The sequence below is a fragment of the Schistocerca piceifrons genome, chromosome 2 (assembly GCF_021461385.2).
Source record: "Schistocerca piceifrons isolate TAMUIC-IGC-003096 chromosome 2, iqSchPice1.1, whole genome shotgun sequence".
NCBI lineage: Eukaryota > Metazoa > Arthropoda > Insecta > Orthoptera > Acrididae > Schistocerca > Schistocerca piceifrons.
The window spans coordinates 31,686,271-31,698,425 of NC_060139.1; the positions used below are offsets into that span (position 1 = coordinate 31,686,271).

Here is a 12,155-nt window from a genome sequence, read left to right on the forward strand (position 1 = left end):
TCTTCTATATGATCAATTCCTGCACACTACCAAAAAAGCTTGTGAAATATATCATATCAGCAACATGGCCATTTGGCTGTAGTTGTGTTTCCATATATTTTCTGGCTTTATGCATTTTATATCTAGTCTTTTTTTTATATGTGACCCACGTATATTCTATGCCTGCTTAAAGTTTGTACTGTGGACTACTTAATTAATTCATGTGGTTTATTATGCCATCTGCTAAATAAATAAAAGTTGTAACCAAGGATTTAGTTTTTTTTTATATTTTTATAAATAACTCTTCTTAACTGTGTACCTCTTTTGACTGAAAATTATCTACCATGTTTCACTGTGAAGTGCTAGTGTTTTATTGTTGCTATTGTACTATTGACTGTCATACTTTCTTTTCTAGATGCTTTGTGTTCTGGAATCATTTGTTCAGAAGCAAGGATATAAGTACCTGAAGTTGGATGGTGGTACATCAATTGCAGCACGACAGCCACTTATAACAAAGTACAATGAGGTGAATGGTGACTTCATATTCTCATAACATACATAATCTGAATCATTTGATTCAAGTGCTAGATACGTGAAAAACTTTTTTTGTAAAATTAGTGTTGTGAAGTGTTTCTTTGAATGTATTGCTTTAGTGAACTTGCATCCCTCACTTGTTCCAATAACAAATATTCAGTATTAACTCTTTATTAGTTGTTGGAGTATAATAATTTTAGTTAATCTGAATTTGATATTAATTGATTTATTAATCTATGGAATTGTTTACTTACAAGAAGACCTCTTATGTTTGAATAGGACAAATCATACTTCCTGTTCTTGCTAACAACACGTGTTGGTGGCCTAGGTGTAAATCTTACTGGAGCCAATAGAGTGGTAATCTACGATCCAGACTGGAATCCAGCCACTGACACTCAGGCCAGGGAACGAGCATGGCGAATTGGTCAGCAGAACAATGTTACAGTGTACAGGCTAGTGACAGCTGGTACAATAGAAGAGAAGGTTTGTCGCTTGACACTTTGAGCTTTCTTTTGAGGACTAATTATTTCTGAGAATAATTATTTTTCCTTGTTTTATTTTGATTGTTAGAATTATATTCCTCTAAATACTTTTTAATATGTCTTTTGACTAGGTTTACCACCGCCAGATTTTTAAGCAGTTCCTTACCAATAAAGTCCTACAGGATCCAAGACAAAGACGATTCTTCAAGTCTAATGATCTGTTTGAACTATTCACACTAAAAGAAACAGATGTAGAAGGAAGTACAGAAACCTCCGCCATCTTTGCTGGCACAGGTTCTGAAGTAAGTGGCTATCACAGTAGGGACAATTATTCTTTATTATCTACAGGAATTATACAAACTATATACCTGTAGTGGTATAAGTTGTAATTGAGGGCCGCAGTGAATTGTGGTAAGGTTATATGGCTCATTGCAGTTTTGTTTGAGGTGACTAGCATTGATAGAAAATTTCTTGTATTTAGTTCAGTTCATCACTTTGAAGTTTCTGTGTAAGGAGTGTTATTGGTCACATGTCCCCAATCTCCCATAAATCACCTTACCCGTTCCTGGTAGAATATCCAAAGCTTATGACTATTTAATTTTAAGATTGCCAGAATTGAGTGTAAGTGGCCATTGCTGAAATTGTCATACTTGAGGCTTGAAGGTAATTGCAGATGACTTTGTTTTTTAAGATGGTGTAATACACTAATTGCTTGAATGTGCAGTACCATATGTGTTGCAGAATAATAGTGATTGAACTCTTGTGTCAGTAAAATGTTCATTATCCATTAATTCTTGTGAATATAGCAATATTTTACTACGCATGTGCTTGTACCTTAACTTTCTTCCCTTCTGTAAACCAGTGCAGCACTTGAGAATGACCAAAAATTTAACACAAAATGAAGCACTTGGTATTGTCATTGTCCACATATTCATACTCATTGTCAAATAAAACATATATTGCTTGTTCAAAATATGCTACATTCAAATTACATAATATCTTAACACCAGATGGTGCCTTTTTCACAATTGTTAGACATTGGAAAACTGTATCAGAACATTCTGTTCTTCTGTGCTTCATGTGCAGAGTATGAGTGTCAGTCACATTTGCTGCATCAATCAAGCTAAATTTCTGGTGAACTTTTAGCATAAACAAGACAAAGACACATTCAGTTGTTATATTCTGGAATAAAGCACTGTAGCTTCAACAAAGTATAGGTATTCTTTACGATCTCATAAGTAATTCATTTTCAAATACTTCTTTTGTAATATAGTTTATTAGTGCCTACATTTTTTCTTCATGTTTTGAAAATATATTACATGAATATTTGCAGAATTCCTGAGGTTCTGTACACTTTATTACTGAAACACTTTATTCATTCATAAATAATTTAATGAGCAAAGGTAACAATTTGCCAAATAGTAGAGGCACTGAATCATCGGTGCAGAAACAAGATTGAAGACATTCTTAGCTTTTGAATGAATCCCGTAAAGCAAGCTATGAACCATGTGATCACATGCGCACTCTCTCTCTCTCTCTCTCTCTCTCTCTCTCTGTGTGTGTGTGTGTGTGTGTGTGTGTGTCACTCCAAAATGTTGTTTATGTACCATTCACTGCTCAGCGCCTGTACTGTTCAATGAGTGGTTAGCTTTACTCTGTCAGTTATTTAAATTCTACCAGGACTTTCCATTACTCTAGTCACTCATTAATTTATTGTGTTTCATAGACTCCATTGTGAAGGACAATCTTCTGAAACATGGATCCAGTCATGGTGTACATTGGCAGATATAAGCTACTGTTAAATCTGAGCACTTTATTAATTTTGTCACTACATAGCTTTATACAATTGCCATTTGTAACTACATAGTTTTAATTAATGGATCAGCAGGAAAGTCAGTGTTTGGGAGTAAAGCTACTGGTCGTCCAGTTTTATTCAATGGCAGCTGTGTATTGACAACTGCTAGCTTAATGCCCACTTGACCTCAATGATATACATACTGTTTAAACAGAGACTTGTTTGAGACTTGTTTTTAATGAATATTGTTGCTTGCCATGCAGCTGACAAAAATTATCAGTGCATATATATTAATATTTCTTTTACAGAAATGAATTTACCGTATTTACTCGAATCTAAGCCGCACTTTTTTTCCTGTTTTTGTAATCCAAAAAACCGCCTGCGGCTTAGAATCGAGTGCAAAGCAAGCGGAAGTTCTGAAAAATGTTGGTAGGTCCCACCACAACTAACTTCTGCCGTCAAATATATGTAGTGCTACACAGGCATGCTTTGTAGGCACAAAGATAAATACTGGCGCCAAAACCTCTGCGTAAATAAATTTAAAAGAAAAGGTGGAAGACGAGCTTTTTTTTCTCCGCCCCGAGTTTAGACCACTGCACTTTAATACATTATCCAACGAAGTAAATACAAATTCCGTGTTGTTCATCTTAGAATGTAGCAGAATTTCAATGTACTATGAAAATCCGACTGGCAAGATTGTTTGGTATATTTGTCAATATGGCCAACTCTACGTTCTGAATTTTTTCCTAGCAGTAAGAAGAGATGGTTGCTAATAGGAAACTGATGAAATGTAAATCACATTCAGTATTCTCTTCACCATAAGAATAATACGAATATAAACATTTTGCCATGTATTCTTGCGTGTTTGCTGCTATCTCATTTAAATCCTGTCTGCCTAATACACTACGAAACTAGAGTGAGACAACAGCAAACGCGGAAGAATATACGTATCATGTCATGTTTATATTCGTATTATTCTTATGCCTAGTAGTGATACAGTCAGAAATGAAGCACAGCAACTGACTAGATTTTTAAATCTAAGATGACTCTAATTTCTATGCAGAATTTGATGTACTAAAGAAGCGGCCACAAAGATTTTCAAACGGTGAAAAATTTACGCCTAACTCTCGTTCAGAACATGTTCTATCATACGCAGTCTATTATTTGGTTCTTGTTGATCATTATCAAAGAAAGCAGCAGTGTAAGTAACAACAAATAGCAGTCTCTTGCCATTGTTTCGATAATGAGACGATTCCTCTCTCTTTTTTAAAAAAAATTGTAAGCGGCGGTAGCGCGCACAAAAGCAAGCCATGCCGCGAGCGGCGACAGGCCGTAAACACGTACTATCAGAATGCGACAAACAATGACACAGTATAGTAATGCATTTTCAGCTTAGAGTGACGTAAACACCTATAACAAAGAAGACGGCACTTATCAGATCAACGGAAAATAAGCAATCGATTCAAACCAGACGGAGCACGTGAAAAAGGAAGGGTACCCGTATAAATACGGACGGAGCGCCTGACGCATAGCAATGGCTACCTGGTAAAGCTTAACTGCTAACTGCTAAGCTTACGACTCGAACCAAACTACTTTAGCTGTATCGTCATTCATTCGACCTACATTGTTTCTCATATTACAATGGACCAACTTTGTTTCGATTTGGAGGTGCGGCCTAAAACTTTTCTCTCCCCTTGAATTTCGAGTCTCAAATTTCAGGTGCGGCTTATATTCGGGAATTTTTTTTTTTTCTTTTATTTCGAGTCTCATTTTTCAGGTGCGGCTTAGATTCGAGTAAATACAGTAGGCTCCTTGTAATTTTTTTCCTCCTCCTTCTTCTTTTCCTCCATGAACAGTTATAATTTTTCTTTAAATTCAACACAAGAAACTACAACAGAAAGATATTAAAATAACTGAAAAGATTATTCTCCCTCCTTACTTCATTCACAATTTATCTCATGCCTCACCTCTCATGGAATCTCAAAAATTTTCCAGTAATGTGTCTTACATATTCATTAAAATGTGCCAGAAGAAAAATCAAAATAAATTTATACCATTAGTTTGTTGACTGAAGCAAAACAGCAAAGATATTAGATTATAAGACAGGAAATATACAAGTGCTGCAGCAAATAGTTAAACATTTCTGTGAACTAACTTTGCATGATTTTTGGAAGAAAGTAATAATGATTTACAATCATCTGCATATTATAATTGGTTGTGTGTGTGTGGAGGGGGGGGGGAGGGGGGTTGTGGTAGTGAATATCATATATGTAACTCTTGACATATAGAGAGAAACCTGTAAACCATTGATTCTTTAAAAATGAAGCTCCCGTGTATAAAATAGCTTCCAACATCTGATTACTTTACAAATGAGTTAATGTGTTAGAGAGAGAGAGTTTGTTGGAAGTTGCTGAGTGCTTTCATTGTGAAACGGGACGAATATAGTCCATATCACGCAAGTTTTTCATGCATCTGTATGCCTATAAGATTATTCCTTCCAAGCTATTGCCATACAGTGACATAATTTTGCAGGCACGTTCAGTGATGTATATGGATACTGTCTGCAGACAAATCCAAATAGATTTGGTAGAAAAGAAGTAATAAATGACTGTTTCTGAACTTTTACTACAGGAACAGCAAAAACTTGGTAAGGGATGAACTTTTTTCTTTTCATCATTTTCGGGGGGGGAGGGGGGGGGGGGGTGCATCATTGTGAAAAAGTTTTGTAAAGATTTGAAATTGTGTGTGACATAATGCTTGAGTAGGTCCCTCTTAGGAAGTACATGCAGAAATGAGTAGTAACATATGTTCAGTGCAACGTGCCATTCGTATGTTTGACACAAGATTATTTACATTCATTCCGGAAACATGCATTCACCGTAGCCAAACTGCAATCCCACATACTTTTCCTTAACCTTTGGAATTACTACTAAAGGGCTTACCTTAAAAGTTCCCATCTCTGGGTGCAATTCCTCCTTCCACCAGTCTCTCCTGGACTTCCAGAACCTTCAATCCTTAGCCCTTACCCAACTTGTCCTGAATCTCTACACTACTTCATGTAACCACCACTCCCAACAGCTCCTATCTCTCTTCAAAGTCCTCCACCTCTCAAACCCTTGCTTGGAGAACACACTGAGGAACATCATCCTAGAAGCCAGCTGCAAACTTGAGTTCCATGCCACACACCACCTGAAAAAACTATCCACAGTGCTAGTACAACACCTAAGAAGTGGGGTCCCTCTCCCTATCCCTCACAAACACCAACCACAACAGAACCTTCAACAAACCCCCCCTCCCCCCTGCGGGTTCGGGGGTTAGAATGGGCCCGCGGTATTCCTGCCTGTCGTAAGAGGCGACTAAAAGGAGTCTCAAACGTTTCGGCCTTATGTGATGGTCCCCTGTCGGGTTTGACCTCCATATCTCAAAATTTTTCCGAAGAGCGAGCCGATTGGGGAAGGGCGCCTTACTTGGTGCATTGTGTCCGTGTTGTGTTGAGAACTTTCGCCATCTTATTCGTCGTTGCATTGCAGTCTTGCCCGCTCTCCATCTCTTGGGCATCGATGCGCCCCTGCGTGCACTTTCTGCCAAGCACTGTGCAGGGCCATTTTCTGCACTGACGACGCCCATGGACCACATGTCACCTAACATCCAGCACGGTAGCCAGTCCGTTGTGGTGGGGCCGCCATGTACCCTCTTGGTTGTAGCCCCCTGACAACACAGGGATCGCTCTACTGATGCCTGCGCCGTTCACTCCCCACGTATGCCAAGGAGTAGATGCCCATCTCCCTGGGGCATCAGGACTCCCGGCAATGGCCATCCTGCCAGGTGGCTATTGCTGTGGCTGGGTGGCGCCCGTGGGGAGGGCCCTTGGTCGGAGTAGGTGGCATCAGGGCGGATGACCCGCAATGAAGCGTGGTACATCATCTATCGCTGGTGGGCCTCCACCAGCAGTCTCTAAGCGATCGAGGTCTAACCTCAACGTGAAGAAATTGGATCAGAGATCGTTTCCCTCCCTAGCTACTCCATGGGAGGAACGACTTGCTAAAGAAGGCAGTGGAGAATATTCACCCCGGTACCTCGTGTGTACGCGGGTTGATGGAGAATCTTTCATGTCGACCAAGCCCCAGTTTTTTGTGGAGCATTTAGAGGACAAGTTCGGGGAGGTGGAGGGCCTGTCCAAGATGCGCTCTGGTTCTGTGCTCATCAAAACGGCATCCTCTGCCCAGTCACGGAGGTTGCTCAATTGTGACAAGTTGGGGGATGTTTCCGTTAGCATCACGCCGCATAAGAGTCTCAACATGGTCCAGGGTATTATATTCCACAGGGATCTTCTTCTGCAGTCCGACGATGAATTACGCGCCAACCTCGAACGACGAGGTGTTCACTTCGTCAGGCGCGTCCATCGGGGTCCGAGGGATAATCAGGTAGCCACCGGTGCCTTCATCTTGGCCTTTGAGGGTGATGTCTTACCCGAAAAGGTTAAGGTGATGGTTTACCGTTGTGATGTGAAACCATATATCCCTCCTCCGATGCGGTGTTTTAAATGCTGGAAGTTCGGGCACATGTCATCTCGCTGTACTTCCAGCATCACGTGTCGGGATTGCGGACGTCCTTCGCATCCTGATACTCCATGTGCTCCGCCTCCCATTTGTGTTAACTGTGGCGAACACCATTCCCCCTGCTCACCGGACTGTCGGATCTTCCAGAAGGAAAGGAAGATAATGGAATATAAGACCCTGGACCGCCTGACCTACACCGAGGCAAGGCGGAAATATGAGCGGCTACATCCCGTGCCCATGACATCCACCTATGCCGCTGCTGCACAAGCAGTCCGATCCTCTCCTGTGTCGTCACGTACTGCTGCCTCTCAGCTATGTCTCAATGCACCGGCCCCCTTGGTTGTGGGGGGCACTTCGCCCACTGTTGCTCCCTCTACTCCAGGAGCAACACCACCCCAACCGTCGGGGACATTCGTCCCCCCTTCCCAGCCGGAGAAGCGTAGGGCTTCTTCGGCCACTCCAGCCAGGAAGGGGTCCCTTGGGGCCCTCCCTTCCCAGGCTTTGCCCGGTGTCAAAGCGGACCCACGAAAAGTTTTGAAACAACAACCGGTCGCTGGTCATAGGGCTTCACGGTCGTCGTCCGTCCCTGAGACTGACCCAGTGGGGCCCTCCCAGCCAGACCCTCCTAAGGCACAGCGTGCGAAGCCGTTGAAGAAAAAGGCTCCCAAGCAACCTGACATTGCGGTGGCACCTGTCCCACCGCCACCCTCAAACTCTGCGTCTGAGGACGAGGTGGAGATCCTGGCGTCCGCTGAGGACCTCGATCTCGCCAGTCCCTCCGGCGCCATGGAAAGCACTGGCGCAGGTGCTCACTTGGAGGCAGCAGGTGACCCAGCGGCGTAATCTGCCTTCCCAGTCCCGTCACGCCTTTCCCAGCCATGGACAACACCATCCTCCAGTGGAACTGCAGCGGTTTCTTCCACCATCTAGCTGAGCTCCGCCAACTTATCAGCCTTCACCCTTTCTTCTGCATTGCTCTCCAGGAAACTTGGTTTCCAGCAATGCGAACCCCCGCCCTCCGTGGCTATCGGGGTTATTATAAGAACCGAGCAGCTTATGAAAAGGTGTCTGGTGGCGTCTGCATATATGTTCTTTACACTCTGCACAGCGAGTCTGTCCCTCTCCAGACGCCTTTAGAGGCTGTCGCTGTTCGCGTGTGGACGCCACAGGCTGTTACCGTCTGCAGTCTTTACATTCCACCGGATGGTGATGTCTCACAGCATGTCCTGGCTGCACTGGTCGCCCAATTGCCGCCACCTTTTTGCTATTGGGCAACTTCAACGCCCATAACCCTCTGTGGGGTGGGTCAGTGGCAACAGGTCGAGGCGCCATCGTTGAGCATTTATTGTCGCAACTCGATCTCTCGCTGTTAAATGATGGTGCCTTCACACACTTCAGTGTGGCGCATGGCACCTACTCCGCCATTGACCTTTCAATCTGTAGCCATAGCCTCTTACCATCTGTCCAATGGAGTGTGCATGACGACCTGTGTGGTAGTGACCACTTTCCGATCTTTTTGTCACTACCACAGCGCCACTCTTCTGGGCGCCCTAGCAGATGGGCTCTGAATAAGGCTGACTGGGACTTGTTCTCCTCCACTGCCGCTTTTGAGCCTCTCTCTACCGATGACATTGATGCGGTGGTTCAATCGGTCACCACCGGCATCGTTACTGCCGCCGCATCTGCCATTCCCCATTCCTGTGGGTCCCCTCGGCGGAAGGCTGTGCCTTGGTGGTCGCCTGAGATCGCTGAAGCGATTAAAGATCGCCGGCGGGCGCTCCAGCGTCACAAGCGACATCCCTCCTTAGCGCACCTTATCGCCTTCAAACGGCTGCGTGCGCGGGCCCGCCTCCTTGTCCGCCAAGGCAAGAAGGAGTGCTGGGAGCGGTATGTGTCCACCATTGGCCTCCATGTCACTCCTTCGCAGGTCTGGGCCAAGATTCGACGCGTCTACGGCTATCGGACCCCTGCCAGCGTCCCTGCGCTCTCACTGAATGGAGCCGTGTGTACTGACTCCGACGTCATTGCAAATCGCTTAGCAGAGCATTTTGCTACGAGTTCCGCTTCTGCGAATTACCCCCAGGCCTTCCGCTCCATTAAAGAGCGGCTGGAACGTCGGAGCCTTTCGTTTCGCACCAACCACCCGGAATCTTACAATGCTCCATTCAGTGAGTGGGAATTTCGCAGTGCCCTAGCTGCTTGCCCTGATACCGCTCCTGGGCCAGATGGCATCCACTGTCAGATGCTGAAACACCTTTCAGTGGACTGCCAGCGGCGCCTTCTCGATCTTTACAACCGTCTTTGGGTCGAGGGGGAGTTTCCGTCGCAATGGCGGGAAGGCATTGTCATCCCCGTTTTGAAACCTGGAAAGACCCCTCTGGAGGTGGACAGCTACCGTCCCATTAGCCTCACCAATGTTATGTGCAAGCTTCTCGAACGGATGGTGAGCTGGCGCTTGCATTGGGTACTGGAGTCTCGGGGCCTTCTGGCTCCGTCTCAGGGTGGGTTCCGTAAAGGCCGCTCCGCCACCGACAATCTGGTGAGCCTGGAGACTGCCATCCGTACTGCCTTTGCCCGCCGTCAGCACCTGGTCACTGTCTTTTTCGACATGCGGAAGGCGTACGATACGACATGGCGTCATCACATTCTTTCTACGCTCCATGGATGGGGTCTTCGGGGTCCTCTGCCGATTTTTATCCGCAATTTTCTGTCGTGTTGTACCTTCCGCGTGCAAGTCGCGGCCTCGTATAGTTCCTCCCACGTCCAGGAGAATGGTGTGCCACAGGGATCTGTTTTAAGTGTCTGTCTGTTTTTAATAGCCATTAACGGGCTTGCTGCGGCCGTGGGTAATTCTGTCTCTGCTTCCCTGTATGCTGACGACTTCTGCCTTTATTACAGCTCTACTGGCATTGCAGCTGTTGAACGTCAGCTACAGGGCGCTATCCGTAAGGCGCAGTCTTAGGCTGTAGCGCATGGGTTTCAGTTTTCGGCAGCCAAGACCCGCGTTATGCATTTCTGCCGGTGCCGAACAGTCCATCCTGAGCCGCGGCTTTATCTTGCCGACGAACTCCTTGCTGTGGTGGAGACCCACAGGTTTTTGGGGGTGGTTTTCGATGCCCGGTTGACTTGGCTGCCTCATATCCGGCAGCTGAAACAGACGTGTTGGCGGCATCTAAACGCTCTGAGATGCTTGAGCAACACCCGCTGGGGCGCCGACGGCTCTACACTGTTGCGGCTCTACCAGGCGTTAATCCAGTCCCGTCTGGATTATGGGAGCCTGGCTTATGGCTCAGCATCCCCATCTGCGTTACGGGTGCTGGACCCGATTCTCCACAGCGGGATACGCCTTGCCACTGGTGCTTTCCGCACCAGCCCCGTGGACAGCGTACTAGTGGAGGCCGGTGTACCTCCCCTGCGGTTCCGACGCCAACGTTTGCTGGCCGCTTATGCTGCCCATGTTCTAAGCTCGCCCGGGCATCCAAATTATCGTCTCCTGTTCCCGCCATCGGTCGTCCATCTGCCAGATCGTCGGCCCCGGTCTGGTTGTACAATAGCGGTCCGCGTCAAAGAGCTTCTCTCTGGGCTTCAGGTTTTCACTGTTCCACCTACTTTCCGGGCTACTTTGCATACACCCCCATGGTGTGTTCGTCGCCCTTGCCTTCGGCTGGACCTGGCACAGGGCCTGAAGGACTCAGTCCCTCCAGAGGCCTTCCGCCGCCGCTTTTATTCTATCCTGGCCACGTATCAGGGCTCTGGTATTGTCTACACTGACGGTTCGATGGTTGCTGGTCGTGTCGGGTATGCGCTCACTCTAGGGGACCGTTCCGAACAACGTTCCTTGCAGGATGGCTACAGCGTTTACACTGCTGAATTGGTCGCCATCTTTCGTGCCCTAGAGTATATCCGCTCCTGCTCAGGTGAGTCCTTCGTTATCTGTAGCGATTCCCTGAGTGGTTTACGAGCTCTCGACCAGTGTTTCCCTCGTTCTCGTCTGGTGATGGCTATCCACGAGTCTCTGCATACTCTCGCCTGTTGCGGCCGCTCTGTGGTCTTTGTGTGGACCCCCGGTCATGTCGGTATCCCGGGTAACGAACATGTTGACCGCCTGGCGAAAGAGGCCACCAGCATGCCATCTCTGGACCTTGGTCTCCCAGAGACTGATTTGCGGGCAGTCTTCCGCCGCAAAATCTTGGCGGTATGGGACGATGAATGGCGCGAACTGACAATGTCCAATAAACTCCGTGCTGTCAAGGAGACGACGGCTGTGTGGCGGTCATCCCTGCGAGCCACTCGCAGGGACTCAGTAGTTCTTTGCCGGCTCCGCATTGGCCACTCCCGGCTGACACACAGTTATTTACTGCGCCGGGAGGACCCTCCTCTATGTCGCTGTGGGGCAGCTTTGACAGTGGCCCACATTTTGCTGGCCTGCCCCCTTTTAGCTGTGGTCAGGCAGACATTTGCGCTGCCTGCTACGCTCCCTGCCCTTTTAACAGACGACTCCACTATGGCTGACTTAGTTTTACGTTTTATTCGGGCAGGGGGATTTTATCATTTACTCTGAGTGTTTCTGTTTTATTTTATCGTTTTGTGTTGATTCTGGCCTTTGGCCTATGATTTTCCACTGATTTTTTAATGTGTTTCTAAGTGGTTGGCTTTTCCTTATTTCTTTCTATGGTCGGCCAACCACCGTCACACTCTGTGTGGTTTTAGTTCGTTTTGTCTTGTCCTTGTCTGTTTCTCTTGTTCTGTATCGTCTGTGATCTCTTCTGTTCCTCGTTTTTATTCTCTGTGGGTGTTCTTTGTCTT

At 46.2% G+C, this 12,155-nt stretch overlaps 1 protein-coding gene across 1 annotated transcript in view; it reads left to right on the forward strand.

Moving 5' to 3' along the window:
* Window positions 1-12,155, forward strand: part of LOC124773234 (DNA excision repair protein ERCC-6-like) — a 111,342-nt gene that overhangs the window by 65,010 nt on the left and 34,177 nt on the right. The window contains exons 12-14 of the mRNA XM_047249383.1: window positions 395-505; window positions 793-996; window positions 1,127-1,297. Of these exons, the coding sequence (XP_047105339.1) occupies window positions 395-505; window positions 793-996; window positions 1,127-1,297 (486 nt within the window). The remainder of the gene's footprint in view (window positions 1-394; window positions 506-792; window positions 997-1,126; window positions 1,298-12,155) is intronic.